This window comes from Fistularia commersonii, chromosome 1, assembly GCF_037954325.1.
Source record: "Fistularia commersonii isolate RoL2024-O1a breed Wild chromosome 1, RoL_Fcom_v1.0, whole genome shotgun sequence".
Classification (NCBI taxonomy): Eukaryota; Metazoa; Chordata; class Actinopteri; order Syngnathiformes; family Fistulariidae; genus Fistularia; species Fistularia commersonii.
Window position 1 is genome coordinate 25,295,253 of NC_141284.1, and position 17,974 is coordinate 25,313,226.

Genomic DNA, 17,974 nt, shown 5'->3' on the forward strand with positions numbered 1-17,974 from the left:
TTGAATTCAACCTACCAGCAAAGAAAAGAAAAAGACTCATTGAGAATTATTTTGTTTTTTTTTCTTTCTAGCGATTATACAGTAAAAAATGATAAATATTTAGAACATCAATTTAAAAGTTCCAAATCTCATTTTAATAGTTCAAAATATACCCAGCTGTGAAACAGTTTAATTTTTTTTTTTTTTTTTTTTTTTTTACACTGCCAGTGGGTATAATCTGGTTTAACAAGATTGCCAATTTTCTAACAAGCCTGCCCAAAGTTTGTTGGCAACTTGATGTGCATTGGTTTCGCTAAGTGAGTGGGAGATCTTGGTTCCAGCTTTGGGACTTGAAGGCTGTGTGGGAAAATGCGAATATCTGAGAGGCTGGATCACAACAAACAAAATAACAAGTGGGCGGCCACTTTTATTTCACCAGTTGACTGATTGTGTTAAAGGAAATCGGGAATGAAGCTGACGACGGCAAAACGCTGTCTGTCTGGTGGAAGAAAGAAAGAAAAAAAGAAAAAAAGACATAAGAGGGAGACATGCAGAGACAAAGCAGTGGGTTCCCGAGAGAAGCAAAGAGATAAAGAGTAGAATGGAGTGAGGCAGAAATTGAACGAAAGTGAAGGGATGACGGAGATAAGGGGGCAGACTAAATGAAGAATAGACCCGTGGCAATGGTGGGAGAGAAATGTCCTCAGACAGGGGGAAGCCGAAGGATGACTGAGGGATGAGCAAAGGGGGGGAGGAAGGAAACTTAGTCATGTCGTGTCGGGAGTAGAGGGTGACAGTAACGCGGACCTTCGCTTTTCCTCCGTAAGCCCAGAGGGACTCGTGTACCTCAGCGACACACACACACACACACACACACACACACACACACACTAAATATACTGTAGGCCCGTCTTGGTGTTTGTCGGTATAGCACAGGTGAAATCAAACAACCAACCACAGGAGTTTTTGTATCGCAAATTATTCGGAGAGGGCCTTTTGATACAAGGCCGGGCAATAGATTGAGAATTTTTTATTTCCGAGAATGCTCAAAAAAAAAAAAAAAGGTGATCCGCACTGCAAAAGTAATGCGGTTTGAAAGTCTGGAGAGGGCAGCGCCATAAATAATAATACTTCACTGAATCACATAGCCGGTACTACCGTGTGGGGCTTCGGGGTCTCATATCTATGCCGTATTGGTACAAATACCCATTGTTACACTTTTCATGTTGTCAATACTTTGTTTGTGCCACGTAGAATTTTTAGAGAACAGATATTTTTAAAAATTCCTTCTTGTTCAGTCAGGGGTTTGACAAATGGTTCATTGATTCCTGTGGGAACTGCTGTTTGCATTTTCACTAGAATTCCGTTTCATGATTCAAATAAAATCCAACTCATACCTTTTTATTCAAAATCGATTGAGATGATTTAGCATTCGATAAGGGGTCGGGAGATTTCCTCTCCCGGGCAGCATAACTTGTCACGGGGATGGGGATGAGGAGGCGGGGGGGGGGGGTGGGAACCGCTCGGCTAAGGAGGTCCGCACCATCCATTCGTCTATCCGGTGCTGTCCTCTTTATCCGAGGACGGATCTAAGTGGCAGCTGGCAGAGTTGATCAACCCCTGTCTATAGCGATGCACTCGGAGGACACCCCGGGGCATTCCCTGGCCCGATAAGATATATCCCCCCAACCTTCCGGCATGTTCCGGGTCAGCTGCGGAGCCTCCTGCAAGTTGGAGATGCATGAAAACACCCCTAAGAGGGGTTCTTCTTACTCTATGCCCGAGGCACCTTTACCAGACTCCTTTCGACGTAGAGCAACAGGATGTCGGTGCTCCTCACCCTCTCAAGCTTAACCCGGAGACCCCTTCGGGAAAGCTAGTTTCAGCCGCATATGTTAGTAGTCCTCATTCCTTACATCGCCTGGTAGGGCTCATAACAGGCGAAATGTAAATAGACCGATGATGAGCCGTGCTATTCAATCTCCGCTCCCTTTTAACAAGGACAGACCCCTGAGGTGCACGCGTCGACACCGAGACCACGTTCATCCGCCAATGCAACTCGCGCTCCATTTAACCCTCATTCATGAGGAAGACACAGAGACACTGCAGCTCCAGCTCCCTATCGATTTGTATATTTTGCCATCGGTATCAAAATAATACTTGAATCATTGGCCCGCGATATATTTCTGTGAAAATGCTTCGCCGTGCACGGATCCAATGCTCTCCGGTGTTGTCGGATCCGATGAAAACTCCCGTCGCTGAGATTCAATTAAGCCCCATTCACGGCTATATGGCTAAATGATGGGCGATAAAATGATTTAACCTAGCAGCTCCAAATGTTAACAGACTCTGAACAAATTGAATTAGCAACGTCCAAAGTCTCATTTTGTGACGGTTTCGCTCCTCAAAGAAGCATATCTACCATTTTTAAGCCACTTCTGTCTTAACTATTGTCAATGGGAAATGGTATTTTAGGGCTCAATGAAAATGAATCAATGCGTGGCGCTGCTACATGCTCGTCTCGGAGAAAATCCATGGCCTAGATCCTCGGTTGATGCAACCAAATAGTTTAGAAAAAGGTACATTTAATCACCACGCCTCATATTGGGCGAGAGAAAAACGAAAGGAATGCAAATGAAAAGCAAATCAATGACGTGACTGATCGGGATATCCCAGAAATGTCTACAACCGCGGTTAACCCTATGACCGGACCCGAAGCGGGAAGGAAGCCATCAACGGCTTCTACTCCTTGGAGTCCCAAGTCGAGATGATCCGATTGCGTGTCGAATTTTGGATTAAAGATTTTCGAACTCATTTCCCCGCAGCTCTCCAGACTATCATGGCCCAAAATATTGTTTTATGGTGTTATTTTCATAATTCCAATTATGTTGTAACTGGCAGCTTAATCAAATGTGGCACTCGAGCAGAATTGAACACTAATTGCTTATAGAATTGTTCTGCTGGTTGTGGGGTTTTTGCATGTCGCGGAGCAAAAGAACGCATCTCCTCTTTTTCTTCTTCTCTGTGCAAAGGTAGAGACCGTTCCCTCTCACGGCGGCTGAAAACAAAATGTAATTCCTGTCAGGACTATAATTGCACAATAATTACAGTGGCGCACTTTCAACAACAACAAAAGAAGATTCACGAAAGAGATACGCCGCCAGCATATTATTAGCATATTATCAAGTTCCTGTCCACAATGCGGCGAAAGTGGCCTTTCTCTGGCCTTTGCTGTATTTGTAACCTGGGGGGGATGAAGTGAGCATGGAGCTGACTGCGATGAGGGCTTTGCAGCTGACAGCTCTAATGATGAGGCTCAGCTACAGGAGGAGGAGAAGGTCAAATTAATCTCACTGTTCATGATTTTCGTGGAATGTGAAAAGGGAAAAAAAAAAAAAAAAAAAAAAAAAAACAGAAAAGGACGGATCTGTTTGATATTACCGAAACCTTTTTGTTTCGTGTCAAAAAAATGGCCGGTAAAAACACAAGAGCTGTGTTGCAGAACTAGTATGAAGTGCCCCACTTAATATTCTCCAGGACTGCTTCAGAGGAGGATAGCAAATATAGCAAAGTCAAACAGGCTTCGAATTATCAAGTGAAAAGTAAAGAAAAACCCGTGACATTAACTGAGAGTCAACACTGAAGGTCTTCTAAGGTGACAATAAAGAGATAGAAATCTTATTTATGCTACCAAACTAAAAATACTTGTTTTTGACCTTTCTTGAGTTTGAAGTTACTCCTTGCGATCAATCCAAACGTCTTTGTCTTTGCGTCGTTCCTCTTCCTTCCCCTCACTTAGCGTTTTCATTCAAGTGATTTAGAAGGGAACGATAAATAATGGCGGGCCGAGAAATGTCTTGTGCCTTTACCTCACTCGCTTCAAATGAGCCTATTTGCAGCTTGATCCTGAATGAGTCGAGTTGAAAGGGTTTCCCGTTCCACCACTTACGTTCGGATCTATTTAATATTAGTTAAAAGGTTTCCAAGCCAACGGGCACCATTAACAATTTACTCGGTGACGCTGCGGATGCCCTAAACGCTGACATTCATCTCAGAAATCAACCCATGTCTGATGGAGGGTCGGGCGTCCTTTCTTAACGCCTGACAGATAACTCCGAACAAAATATCTACAAATTTACAATCCGCAAAAATAGAGGTGAAATGAAGGCATGAATTAATGTGGATCGAGCCGTCGAATAACCTGAGATATCATTACAATTTCCTTCTGTGACTTCAAATAAATCACACTGGCCATTTGTGCCACTATAGTCATATTGATACTAAGCTGCCATTTTATACATACACATATATATACACACACACACACGTATTCATACATATATACACACACATATATACACTCACACGTATACATATACACATACATATATGTACATATACACCGAAAAAAAACACAAACACATACACTTATAAACATACCCATATATACCCATACATATATATACATATACCATAATATCCGGACTATCGCGCTCACCTCAAGATAAGCCGGACCGGCTAGCCAATCGCTATCTTGCGCTTCCTCCTGCGCGCTAAAACCGTCAAAGTCGTCTTCTTTGTTGTCGGAGTTGAACAGACTCAGAATTTCCCGGTCATTTTATCGATCCAATGTGACGAGGATAAATGTTTAAGCTAGTTAGCCCCCCTCAAAAAAATCCATATAGTAGCCGCATTGTTGTTTAAGTGAAAAAAGTTGCAGCTCATTGTCCAGAAATTACAGTACACACGTATACATATACACATATACACACACACATATATATATATAAACATACACACATATATATATATATCAGCACATATCCATCCATCTCACTGTTTATCCTCCACTTAAGGTCGCGAGACAGACAAAGCGATAGATAGATCTCAAAAACATAAAGGGAACACACACACACGATGTAACTCCAAGTCAATCTCACTTCTGTGAAATCAAACTGTCCACTTGGGAAGCGACACGGATTCATTTCAACTTGTTCTAAGGACTGTAGTGTGTTTTTCCACTTTAACTTTGAGTGTGACTCCAAATCCAGACCTCCATAGGTTAATACATTTGTTTTCCATTGATAATTTTTGTGTGATATTGTTGTCAGCACATTAAACTATGTAAATATATATATATATATTTATTTGTTTACATTGAGGGATAAATAGCTGCATATTGGAAGGATACAATTGATTAGGAAACAATTTTCCTTTTATGGTTGGATTCTGGTTCAGGAAGAGAATTGTCCTTGTATTCATCTGTGTTATTTCATGTTTCAACATGAGGGGGATTAAGTTTCACGGTTTTGAATCCGTGTTTATACGGCTCTCAAGAACTTCTACCGTCGTGACTCCTTTTATTATTTTCACAACGCTATATATTGTCAAGTAAAAAAAAAAAATTAAAATAGTATGACACTCCCTCCAGAGACGGCAAATCTGACGCCACAAAGACACCAGACTTTCTAAGAATACGCTTTGCACACCTGATCTGGAACACAACCCACTCAGAGTTACAGCGGAGCAGAATCCTCGAATGAACCGACTGATGTCTTGTGTCTCGTCCCGCTGCTGCACTCCAAAGTGAAATTACTCTACAAGCAACAAAAAAGAAAAATTTGAATACTGGCAGAAATGCAGTGGTTGTCTCTGCATTATAATTTAGAACAAGGACTGAATTATATTTCCCATGCATCACTGCATAAGTTACTATTTGAACCGCCGGGGTGAATGTTTAACATAGTTTGTTTGGGCTCTTTGAATGAACCTGATCTGGCATCCAAATCCACAAATCAAGGTTTTTTTCCCCCAGCAATAAAGGTGGGTAACCTATTAGCGAGTGAAAAGTAATAGCAATATTGTGTCTGTTCACGTTCGGAGGAGGGAAGCCGCAGAAGCGTCATCGCCGACATCCCTGTTTCTTGTAAAAATGACATTTTGCTTGTGATATGAATCATTACTACAGATGGACAGCGAGGTTGGAAGACCGCCGAGGAGATTTATGGATGGCGAGAGAGAGTGCAGTAAGTTAGGTGATGTGAGAGAAGAGTATGCAGAGGAGAGAGGGTTTGATGGAGGCAGGTGATTCGCTGTGGTTTCGCTGTGGGAGCTGCCTGAAGGAAAAGACAGGGGAGTTCATCCACGCCCAAGTTTCCAGCTTGAAAGTCAGGGCAGACAAGCTGTTTTATATTAACAAAAAATGTTTTCCCTGGTGGGAGGTCAGAATTTCTGACCCATAAGTTCCGGTCAAACGCGGCATAAAGCCATTGCCAAGCTGTACACCCAAATCAAAGAGGGGCTGAGCAGCATCGGACAAGAGCTATAGATGAGATAAACACTGCTATCAAGGCTGTTCTAAATTGATTCGAACTACGAATGACCTTAAAATTGTAATCGCGGTTCGCTTAGAAGGGTTTTTTTTTTTTTTCCACATTTAGGAGAGGTTTTTAGTTTCCCTCACTGCATCAATGTCACCATAACCGACATCAGATCGAGCGGTGCATTGTTCTCCGTTGGTCAGGTAAGATTAGACCCTCTACTTTCATAGAAATTCATTCAAACGGAGGCAATGTCAGACTGGAGATAGAGGCGCTGTGTGACAATGGAGCGTAATATCAGGCAAATGGGGGTGATTTTGTTTGGTGTGAATATTAAATCTTTCTTCAACACAATTGACCCAACGTTTAAGGACATCATCTGTGTCGGCATTGTGGCAGATTCCAGAAATAACCCAACGCAGCTCCGGTTGTCCTTCGATCTACCGTGCCCTCCTTTTTTTGGCACGCATTACCCCCTAATCTGACAGACTATCTGAAAGAATTGTTTTTTTTTTTTTGTTTTTTTTTATCCAAACCCTGGCATCATTGCAGATTTTCTCACAATCAGTAGCTATAAAAGAAAAATAAAAAAAAATGAAAGAGAAAACAGACAATTCGATATGATAATGTGAACCAATGCATATTCCGTACCAAAATGGATTCCTGCAACAGATAGCGGTTCAGTGATTTGTTTACCTCGAAAACATCCAGCCAGAGAAAGGTGGGATAATGTGTTTGCTCACTATGCGCGGCAATGAATTGCTAAAAAGTTACTGATAATGATTCAAACTGAAGTCTAGTAAACACATAAGACTCCTTTTTTTCCATGAGGCGACCGCCCTTTTCCCAACCACAACCGACCGACTGGTTTCCACCGAACACAAATACCTCAGGAGACGACAAGCTCCTCTCCAGGATTTGGCTCCCAGCTCTGTTGACTAAGCCTAAATTTGCATCTATCTGTTTCCTTTCCCAGGTTACGGCATAGGTCTGCCACAGGGGTCTCCTTTAACGCGTAACGTGTCCGAGTTTGTGAGTCGCTACAAGTCGGACGGCTTCATGGACATGCTACATGACAAATGGTATAAGGTTGTGCCCTGCGGGAAGCGAGTCTTTGCAGTCACTGAGGTAAGTCATTGGCCGTTGAGAGCGTTCATGTATTTTGTACGTGTATTGTGTGTAAAAGCAAAGCTTTCTGCCGCCGCACTTCGATAAATAAGTGTCCCTCTGGGACAGGGATGGAGTTGGCTGCCGGCTATGTACACTGACAGGGAGATTCACACACACAAACATCACAAGTGAAACTCACAGACAGGAGCTGCTGGCATTTACTCACCGGGTGTCACAACTTGCCGATCTCATGCGTGCAACAGAAGGTTAATCTTCAATCACATCACACTTTCTCTTCACATAATTTACAGAGCTGGAAATCTCTCCGTCTGCCGCGTCTGGTGTTTGCGACTACATGAGCCATTTACCTCTTTGGCCATTTTAAATCCCCTCTTCAAAGTTGAATCATAGGATAGCGGGAAAACCCAATTATCCAGTTATGGGTTTCTCCAAAAAGGGGATGAGAACTCTAAATTCACCCATCATTAGAAAGATACTATTCCTCCAGTTTGCAGCCTGGCGATGTTCAGTAGCCGGGCTGTTTAGAGGCCGTGCTGCCCTCTGGATCGGGGAGTAAAAGGGGAGGTTGGTGTTGTCACTGACAAATTTGCAGAGTCAGCATGGGGCCTAATTGCCATCGCAGGGAATGTAGAAACGAGCCGGTGGAGGAAACCTGATTAGAGAGCGTTAGGAAAAGCTGCCCCCCCCCCCCCCCGCTGGCCCACGAGGGTCTTATAAGAGATAAACATTTTGTCACCGAGGATTTGGGTGAAACAAACGGAAGCAAAGCGCCGATCGTTTCCCCATTGTCTCAGTCTTACTAACAGCCTTCCCCTTTCTATTCTTCTTCGTTTTAAATCACCCCTCAGCTTTTTATTCCCAATTCTGCACCCTCCTCACTTCCTTGCATCCTGTCTCCTGTTTGTTTGCCCTCTTTCATCTTTATTTCTATTCTTTTGGGCCTTCCGAAGCAAACTAGACAAAAACAACTTTAGAATATCAATTGCACATTCACAAAAAGTGGCCTTAAATGGTAATTATGTAAATAAAAATCTATTTCTTCCCATCTTTCAGCTGAGTGTCTTCTAATCTGAGTCAATATCCCTCTCTTTGTCTTTGTGTGTGTGTGTGTGTGTGTGTGTGTGTGTGTGTGTGTGTGTGTGTGTGTGTGTGTGCGCACGCGCATGCCTCTGGTTTGACCACTGAAGACTCTGCAAATGGGAATCCAGCATTTTTCAGGGCTGTTTGTGCTGCTCTGTATGGGAGTGGGCGGAGCTTTGTTGACGTTGGCGGGTGAACACACTTTCTATCACCTGGTGATCCCACGCCTCCGTCGTAGACACACACTGCAGTATTGGCTGCATACAAGCCAGGTGAGAAAACACACACACACACACACACACACACACACACACACACACACACACACACACACACACACACAGCTATTGCAATATGGTAATACATAGAGCTTCCACTGCATACATGATAACATCCCAACATGCTTTGCCATTCCTCCCCATCAAATGCAACCTCACACCTATATAAAACATGCGTGTGCAAGTAGGCAGGTTATTGGTGTGCACGTTTTATCATTCCAAGCGCCACAACAAACAAGTGCGCGTGTCACCACTGCCACGCGTTCACATAGCTTAACCCAGTGCATCACTTTTATGGTTAGGTTTTATCATTGCCAATAGTGATATAGCACTTAATCGCACATGTCGGTTATTTAATAAATCAACAACACACAAAATATTAGGCTCTATTTTCTACTAGGTGCAAGATGCAAAGACACTTTGCAAGTTTCCACCCCTTGCGGTTGTCATAGTTTCCATCCTGTGCCCTGTCACATCAAAAATTAAAAAGAAAAAAAAAACCTGTGCATCTCTGTGCGCTCCCGGGTATGTGGATGAGGTGGGGTTGTGCACGTGCCTGGTGCAAAGCTGTGTTTCCGACAAGGGCGGGTTGGGTTTGAAGCTCTGTGACACGTCTGAATTTTTATTTTGAACGGGGGAAGTCATTCACACAGGGACATCCCAGCTTAGCAACACGTCCGTTTTATTTTATTTAAACTGATGGTCTTTGATAAAACAGAAGTGTCGTAGTCGCTTTTAAAATTGACATTTTTGCGCTTGGGTCCGCTTAATTTTAATGAAAAGCTAAAATCCCAAGTTATTTTAATCAATTTATATTTAAAGTGATCAAAGCATATAACTTCACATTTATTTATGTTAATGAATTAATTTACTCAACAGCAATTATGTCCCTCGATTTACTCCCATGCTCAGCGAGTGAGCAGAAAATTCAATTCCTATTCCCATTCAAATTTAAAAAGAAGCGGTGCATTGGTTGGCCTTTTTGTTGTTGCTGAAAAGAAAAGACTTCAAAAACTGCAAAGGGAGCGTAACGTACCACGTTGCCCGTGTATGACTCCAGAATAAGAGACCGGGTCAAAATGAAGTTTTCTTTGATACCCAATATCGATCAGCATTTTTTTTTTTTTCCTTTCCGATCAATATTGTTGATTTATTTGTGGCCAATCACACGGCGGTGCAGCATTGTAGACACACGCAGCTGATCTTTTGCTTCTTTAGCAATCATGAGAATGTTTCACATCAGACAGAGGACTGCTGCCAGCCCAGCCCCTCCAGCCCGTAGGAGTACAAATACACACACACTTTTTTTCTGTATATACAACTTTCGCTGTGTGAATCCTTGGAAAATGTAATGCTGCACAAATAAGAATAAGAATAAGAACAACTTTATTAATCCCGAAGGAAATTGCAGTGCCAGAGTTACAGAATATAAAACAGTAATAAATAATAAAAGAAAGGCAGAATTAGAAATAAAAATAAACTATAAACTATAAAGTGTTTCAGTGAAACTATAAAGTGTCTTAGTTAGCAGTGATAAACCTATAAGTGTCTTAACATTATAATGTAGCAGTTATGAGATGAGATGAAATATTGCACAGTGTAGCTGTTATGAGATGAAATAATGCACAGTTCCGAATATTGCACAGAAATGAGATATTGCACATTTTGTTTGTTTTTAAGTTAAAGATAGGTTGTTATGGTTGCCGGCGGCTGAATGGAGAGGAAATCTGCACAATTACCAGAATTTACTGGTAAAAACAAATGAAAAAAAAAAAAAAAAAAATCTCTCCACAAGGTTTCACCCTTCTCAAGCAGCATGGTCCTGGGGGTGAGCCCGCCCCTCACCCGCAGGATTCTCTCTCCGAAGGTAAACGACTCCCTCTGCTGTTATCACCGTGTAAAAACAAAGCAAAACATCCCCAAACCCCTACTAGGTTATTTTGTGATTGTTTTGCACAACTTTAAATCAATTAATGATGGTTCAATACTCTTAAGTCGTCTATGAAGTCAACTTACGCCATTTGAAAAAGTCTTGGTTATGAAAATATCTTCAATCACACTTGATATATTACTAAGGATTACTTTTTTTTTCCCCCAATCTACTTTGAGGGGCCTGGCAAAGACGCTCAGACTGCAACGGCAGAGTTAACAGGCATTTGGGACGAATCTCTTATCGCTAGTTAAAACGCTGGTTTAAAGACCATTTTATACAAGGGAAATTTCAAAAAGACAAATCTGTCCTGTCACGCAGCCCCGGCAGAGAGAAATATCCCATCCTCTTCAAGTAAAATGGACTCTTTAGAAAGGACAAAACCCCTGAGAGTCTAATATGTTTAGTCTTTTTCAAGGGAAATATTTCAATTATTTATATCCTGACCTTGTTAAGCTACAGGGCTCTCCTTTCATTTTGCCCACCTATTTATTTTCTGTTCATGCCTGTTTGGGTATCCTGGAATATTAATAGCATTTGAATAAAATTCAACTAAAATCCCTATTCCAAAGAAATAGTTGGGACACTGAGATTTTACCATTTCATGGGAAATATCAGCTCATTTTGAATTACACAGCAGCAACACATCTGGGGGATTTTTTTACCATTTCGTAGCCTCCGCTCTTCTTTTAACAGCTGGCTGTAGGAGAGGAATGTTCCCCCGTTCTTGTCCGACGCAGGATTGCAGCACGCCGAGGCAGTCGCTGCAGGATTTTTCATTTCAAGATAAGGCAAATGTTTTCTTTTGGTGAAAGGTCTGGACCGCAGGTCAATGCTTCTCCTGCAGAGCCACGCCGCTGTGATGGATGCGGTAGGTCTTGCTGGGATAGGGCTTCTCCAAAAGAGACATTGTCTGGAGGAGGAACACGTGTTGCTCTGAAACCTCCATGCACCTTTCAGTGTTGATGGTGCCTTCACGGACGCGCACGCTCCCGACACAAATGCAAACCCACACATGCGGGTTTTTAAACCGTCCTCCCAGAAGCTGGATGATCATTCTCTTCGGTCCTCAGGAAACAGCATCGGTGGTTTCCAAAAAGTCACATACGGCCTCTTTATCGCACGATATGGGCCGTCGCTTGCAGGTGTGTAGTGCACGGCGAACTGGGTTCACAGACAGCCATCTCAGGCGGCGTTCCTGCGCCCACGCAGTGATGTCTAGGAGTCTGTTTTAACCCGCACCTGCCTCAGGGCCCGAAGATGACAACCATACAACTTCCGCTCCTTGAGCTCCCCCCCCCACCTGATTCTCTGAGGCTTTTGATAAGATCATGCACAACAGAGGGTGGAATCTTCTATGTCTTAGGTTGAGGAGCATTTTTCTGGAATTGTTCCACAACTTTTAGTTTGCACATCTTGCGCCGTGAACCTGAGCAAACCCCTGCACACCTTGACATCGGAGAAACACCGCCCGTTTGAAACGCCCCTTTTTATACTAAGTCTGGTAACTGGCCTGTTACCAATTAACCTGATTAGTTGTCAATCGCTCCTCCAGTTGTTTTTCATTGGTGCCAATTTTTTTTCCAGCCTTTTGTCGCTCCTGTTCCAACTGTTCCTGTCCAGCCAACGCTTTTCATGAAATGGTAAAATGTCACAGTTTCAACATCGGAAATGTAGCTTATGTTCCGCTGGAAATAAAATAAGGGTTTGTGCGATTTGCGGATAATTGCGTTCTGTTTTTATTTACATTTTACTCATGGACCCAACCTTTTTTTGAAATCAGGTCTGTAAATCAAACAAACTACGTATATTTTTATTACTTTTTGGAGAGCGTAGATGTTCTCAACGTTCATAAGTCACGGTTTCAAAGCGATATACGCTGGGTTGGATTCACCCGTACCGATGGCGGCGGAGCTGCCGTGCACGCCACTATCCAGGCCATTGGAAGAAACATGGGGTTAGGAACGCCTGTGCAAACAACTACAATTAAGTATTTTTGTTTCTAAATTCTTTAGTGCCACATCAAGCCAGCGTCTACCACTGAGGATAATACTTTATTGGATAATACTTTGTTGATCCCCATAGGGGGGATTATTTTTTCCCCACAGCACAACAATAACAGTATTAATAAATATGAGTATAAATAAAAGTAAATAAGAGACAATTACAAGATACTAAAGTACATCCACAAAAAAATAGACAGCAAAATGAACAACATGAATGAGAAAAAAAAAAAAAAGCAAGGGTAAGAATAGACAACCAAAATGACAACTATAAGGATAAGAACAGAAATAGAGTGGCAATGATAATAACAAAAATAAACATGATGCGAATGGAGTGACACCGACAAGGATTAAAGATAAACAACGGAGTTAGCGAGGTTGCGGTAGCACAGATGCACCTCCGGATGGTCAGAGTTGTTTGCCGTCCAGACTGCTGTTATACAGTCTGATGGCCGCGGGCACAAGGGAGCGTCCGAAGCGTTCGTTGAGATGAACCGTTGGCTGAATGAGCTGCATCGGCCACAGCTCGTGGTGCCGGGGGGTGGGAAGGATCGAATCACGATGATCCGGGTTCGGTCCCGCCACCTAGCGGGCTTCCCTCGCTATCTTGTTGAGCCTATTGACCTCACCGTTCCACTGGCACACTATAACAAAAAGGAGCAGCTACCATAAACTGGTAGAAGGTCTGGAGGAGCCAAACAAACATCTCCTTAGGAAGAACATCCTGCTCTGACCCTTCCTGTCGAGCGCATCTGTGTTTTGCCTGTTTTAATTGTGTATATTGTGCAATATTATGACTTTGCAGAGGAAGACCGTGCTTGAAAATGCTCGACACATCGAAACGGCGATTTAAAGGTCGTGTCGGCTTTCCTTTATTTCTTTATTTGAATATGAAAGTCCAACCGGCGCAAAGTCAGGAGCCAGCGGCTACATTTTTGAGTGAATAATGGGACAAGCAGCGTGAATATCAAGACTGCTCACATTTAAGTCTAAAAAAGGGCAGCCCATTCGCGGGCCGCCCCGCAGCCCTTCGACGCAGCAACCGGGCTATCGAAGTTTGTCCCTCAAGATAATCAGCCTCTAAACTGAAAGCCTCCTGTTCCCCTGGTCATTCTTAGCCTTTATTAAATTCAATAAAGCACAGTCATTCCCTCAGACTCAAGAGTTTGTTTTTTTCCCCTCCCTCACTCTTTTCTCTCTGTCTCCGTCTCTCTCCTTCGGCTAATCAGACCACTTCAGCGAGGGCTTAAGCAACTGATACCTCAACTTCTCCATTAAGCAGAGTTTTCCCTAAATTGCAGTCATTTGATTAAAAAAAAAAAAAAAAAGTTGAAGCGCCAAAGTGGGACTTGAGAGCGGTGCTTTTACGCACACCGGCGTTCTGCGGCGAGACGAACAAAGCCTCCTCAACTTTTAAATGAATCCCCTCCGCTGATTTATTGCGGCGCCGATGAGGAGATCAATTCCGCATTACTTATCATTGATTCTCTTATGTGCTTTCTGTTTTCTCCTCCGCTTCCAGAAAATTCATCGAGCGCTCCACACGACTTACGAGGACGTGGGGAAGGAGCTCACCGGCCTCGACGAAAAGTAATGAAACCTTTGACTAACTTATGAGTTCCTGCCTTAAATATCCCTTAAGGTTGCAAGGCGTTTTTCAAAATAAGCACTCGCAGACAGGCTTCGTGCTTTACACATCTTACATGCCTTTCAGGCTCAGAGCCCATAAATAAGGTGACAGACATCCAGTATTTCAGAATGGGTAAAAACAGGCCGGCCAAAAGTATAAAATCCCTTTTTTTTACATTTCATTGAAGCTGCAAAGGTATTAAGCAAATGATATTTTCGTTGGTAAAAGATATTATCTTTCTGTCTCTTCTTTGGTAAAAAAAAAAAAAAAATTGTCAAACACAAAAATAAATTTAGAGGATAATTAGCAAAAAGGGACAATTTTGGCTCATTTTTAGATCATCTCTTAATTTAAATCTTGCACATGTATTAGCAAAATAACAGCTGTAATTTTTGTCAAATTATTTCACAGCTGCACTCCATTTCTGAATTGGACCCACTGATTATTTCCTCCTCCTCTCAGTTATTGAAGGGATTAAAAAAATTGATATTCAGTTGTAAACAAGGTTATCTTCAACTATATTTCTTTTTTTTTTTCTTTTGGCTGCGCGCTTTCACAAACCATCTGCCTCCATGTAATCCACTCCTCTTGTGTCACTCCAACCATCTTCCTGTCCTTGTTCACTCCATCCATGAGCGTGCATTCTGGTCTTCCTCCAGGCCTCGGCATCCTCCCACCCAGATCTCCACAATCTCTCCTCTGAGCGTGTCCAAACCATCTAAGCCTGACTTTATCCCCAGAGCATCTAACATGTGCAGTCCGTCTGATGGATTCCTGATCTTATCCATCCTGGTCACTCCCAAAGAGAACCGCAACATCTTCATCTCTGCGACCTCCAGCTCTGCTTCCCGTCTTTATATCAGCGCCGCTGTATCTAAACCGGACGACATGGCCGGTCTCACCGCCGTCTTCTTCACCTTTCCTTTCATTCCGGCCGATGCTCTTTTTATCAGACAACACGCCGGACGCTTTTCCAACCAGCCAGTACGCGTTTCTTCACCTCTTTGCCACAATCTCCGTCGCTCCGGACTGTTGACCCTAAGTACTTAAAATCCTCCACCTTCTTTATCTCTACTTCCGGTGACCTCACCGTTCCACTTCATTCACACACATGTATTCAAGTTAAATGCATGACTAGAATTCCGCTCCAGTCGTCGGAAATAATTCACTTCCAGTCACCGGATTACTTATCATCATCATCATAACAAACATAAATATTGTCCTTTTTTTTTTTGTTTTTCTGTGGCTTTTTCATCCATATCTGATAATATAGTATTCATTCATTCTTTTTTTTTTCATTCATCCATTTTCTGGGTTACAAGGGAAGCCCACGCAGCCACGGGGAGAAACATGCAAACTCCACGCACCCGTCGGAGACAAACCAGAGACCTTTTTGCTATGAGGCACAAGCTGCCAGTTAATACATTAGTGCAATAGCATCAACATTATTCCAATGACAGGAGTATTTCTACTCACAACTCAAGCGTGTTAAAGTTTATACACTGTTTAAATGTCTAAGCTTCTAACTAATTTACCTTTTTTCCCGGACGAACTTTCAGGTCGACGATCAAATTGACGTGATCCTGCCTGCAAAAACACATAAATATACCCACATTTATTTAAAAAAGAAAAAAAGTGATATCTGCATTACCGGCTCGATTTCTGATAAAAGTGTCCAGCAAAAAGTCGTTTACAACCTCCATAAATCCCAGCCTCTAAATAGCGATAAGATAAACAAACACCTTGGCGACGGAGAATATATCACAAGGCTGACTTACCGCAGTGTGATGAAACAATATTTGCACCACTATATGTAACTGCATATACATATAAACATACATATGTACATGCATTCATATACATTTATATGCATACATACATAAAGACGCTGACATCCACTCCATATATGGAGATTTGCAGAGGTTTTTAAACGTCCGTCTGAGCCGTATTGAATTTTTTTTTTAAATCCACATACTCAAGGCTTTGGATTCATAATGCATGAAATAGCTGCAAAATTGATTTTTTTTTTTCCAATTGATTGAAGGGGCACAAATCCTAATCCAGGAAACGTCCCCGTTTCTGCAGATCCGCCGCTCCAGTTTTGCTTTTTCCCCCCAGGCCATGTGACGGACACCTGCCTCTACCCAGAATGCACTTCGGCACTCTTATTTACTCCTCCAATGCGCAATTAGGAAGTCAAAATGACAAAATACGTCGGATGGTAAAGGTTACATCATCATATGTCAACCCAAGATTAAACAAGCCTTTTTTTTTTCCTCGCTTATTTGCTTATGCCATGTTTTTCCTTATTGATTAATCGTTGCTTTTTGAAAGTTGACCGCTCCTTCCATTTTTCAGTCGCTCCGAGACCATCTGTCAGGGAAATTAGTAAAACGTCCGCTAAATTGCCGACAAAATGTCAAAAAAATGCAAATGAATCCATTTAGATGCTGCCAGAAAAGCGATTCTGTCTATTTTCTGTAGCTTCGCTTTAATTGTCTAACCAAGAGTCCAGTCAGTGTATGTGTGTATTTTTTGAAGTATTTCCTGTGTCCTGTCTGATCGGCCGTACGCTCTTCGCTGTCCTTCCTCCTCTCTGCCATCAGCCCCTCGTCGTGTATCTCAGAGAACTGCACCCTGCACAGGAAGCAGCATCAGCCACCTCCGGCGTCTCCTCCCCGATCCCTCCCCGCTTCCACCACGGCCGGGGACACCAACAGCTCCTCGTCGCCGTCCCACGAGCCCAAGGAGAAACGCGTGCACTTTGACCTGGAAACCCTCCACAGCTACCGCCTCCGTACTCACACCGCCTCGGTGCGAGGGCGACCCGGGATGGTCGGCCGCCCCGGGCTCGGACTTGGAGGTTTGGGCCTCGGCTCCCTCGGGAATTTTACCCCCCCTTCACAGATCTGCCTTCACGCCAATGGAGGCCCCGTGTCTGCTCTGTCTTCATCAGGCTTGGTGCTCTCTCCCCTGGGGAGGGACGCTCAGACGAGCCTCTGGGAAGGGGAGCTCCAGGAGCTGCAGGGGAAGATCGAGACGTTCCGTACCCAGCTGAGAGAGGCTCTGGCCAGGAGAGCTGAGATCCAGACCAGCTTGGAGAGGGAGAGGAGCGGACTCACCAGAAGGGACACGAGCCTGGAAAGGGAGAAGGACAGACCGAGGATACAAACTATTAGCACTGACCGAAGTAGCTCCTCTCAGCCCAAACTCCCCGAGAGAGACCGGACCAGCCAACTTCAGACCCTGAACAATCAACCGGCGGGGCGGGGCGGCCAGCCCGCCGGCGCCGGGACGCTGAAGACGGGCAGAAGCGGCCAGTTGAACACAGTCAACAGTTTGGACAGAGGCAGAGCCAACCAGCTGCGCTCTGTGAACTCCCTGACAGAGGAGAGGACTGTCCAGTCGCGCACCTCCACCAGTTTGGAGCGAAGTCGGGTCGGGCAGGCGGCGTCGGCGAACGTCGCCGTCCAATCGCGGAACACTTCTAGCCTGGACAGACAAAAAGCCAACCTACCACGCACTCTGAACACTTTGGAGAGGACAAAAGCCAACCTGTCGAGCGTAAACAGCGGGACTTGATTGTCTTTGCGAGCGTCGTCTCATAGCCGCGGGAAGAAGGC

At 43.6% G+C, this 17,974-nt stretch overlaps 1 protein-coding gene across 1 annotated transcript in view; it reads left to right on the plus strand.

Annotated features, from left to right (window-relative positions):
* LOC147237956 (glutamate receptor ionotropic, NMDA 3B-like) overlaps positions 1–17,974 on the plus strand; it is a 42,601-nt gene extending 24,627 nt beyond the window's left edge. Inside the window, exons 8-11 of the mRNA XM_086148433.1 lie at positions 7,276–7,427; positions 8,618–8,782; positions 14,244–14,311; positions 16,958–17,974. Coding sequence (XP_086004559.1) covers positions 7,276–7,427; positions 8,618–8,782; positions 14,244–14,311; positions 16,958–17,933 — 1,361 coding nt within the window. The 3' untranslated portion in view covers positions 17,934–17,974. The remainder of the gene's footprint in view (positions 1–7,275; positions 7,428–8,617; positions 8,783–14,243; positions 14,312–16,957) is intronic.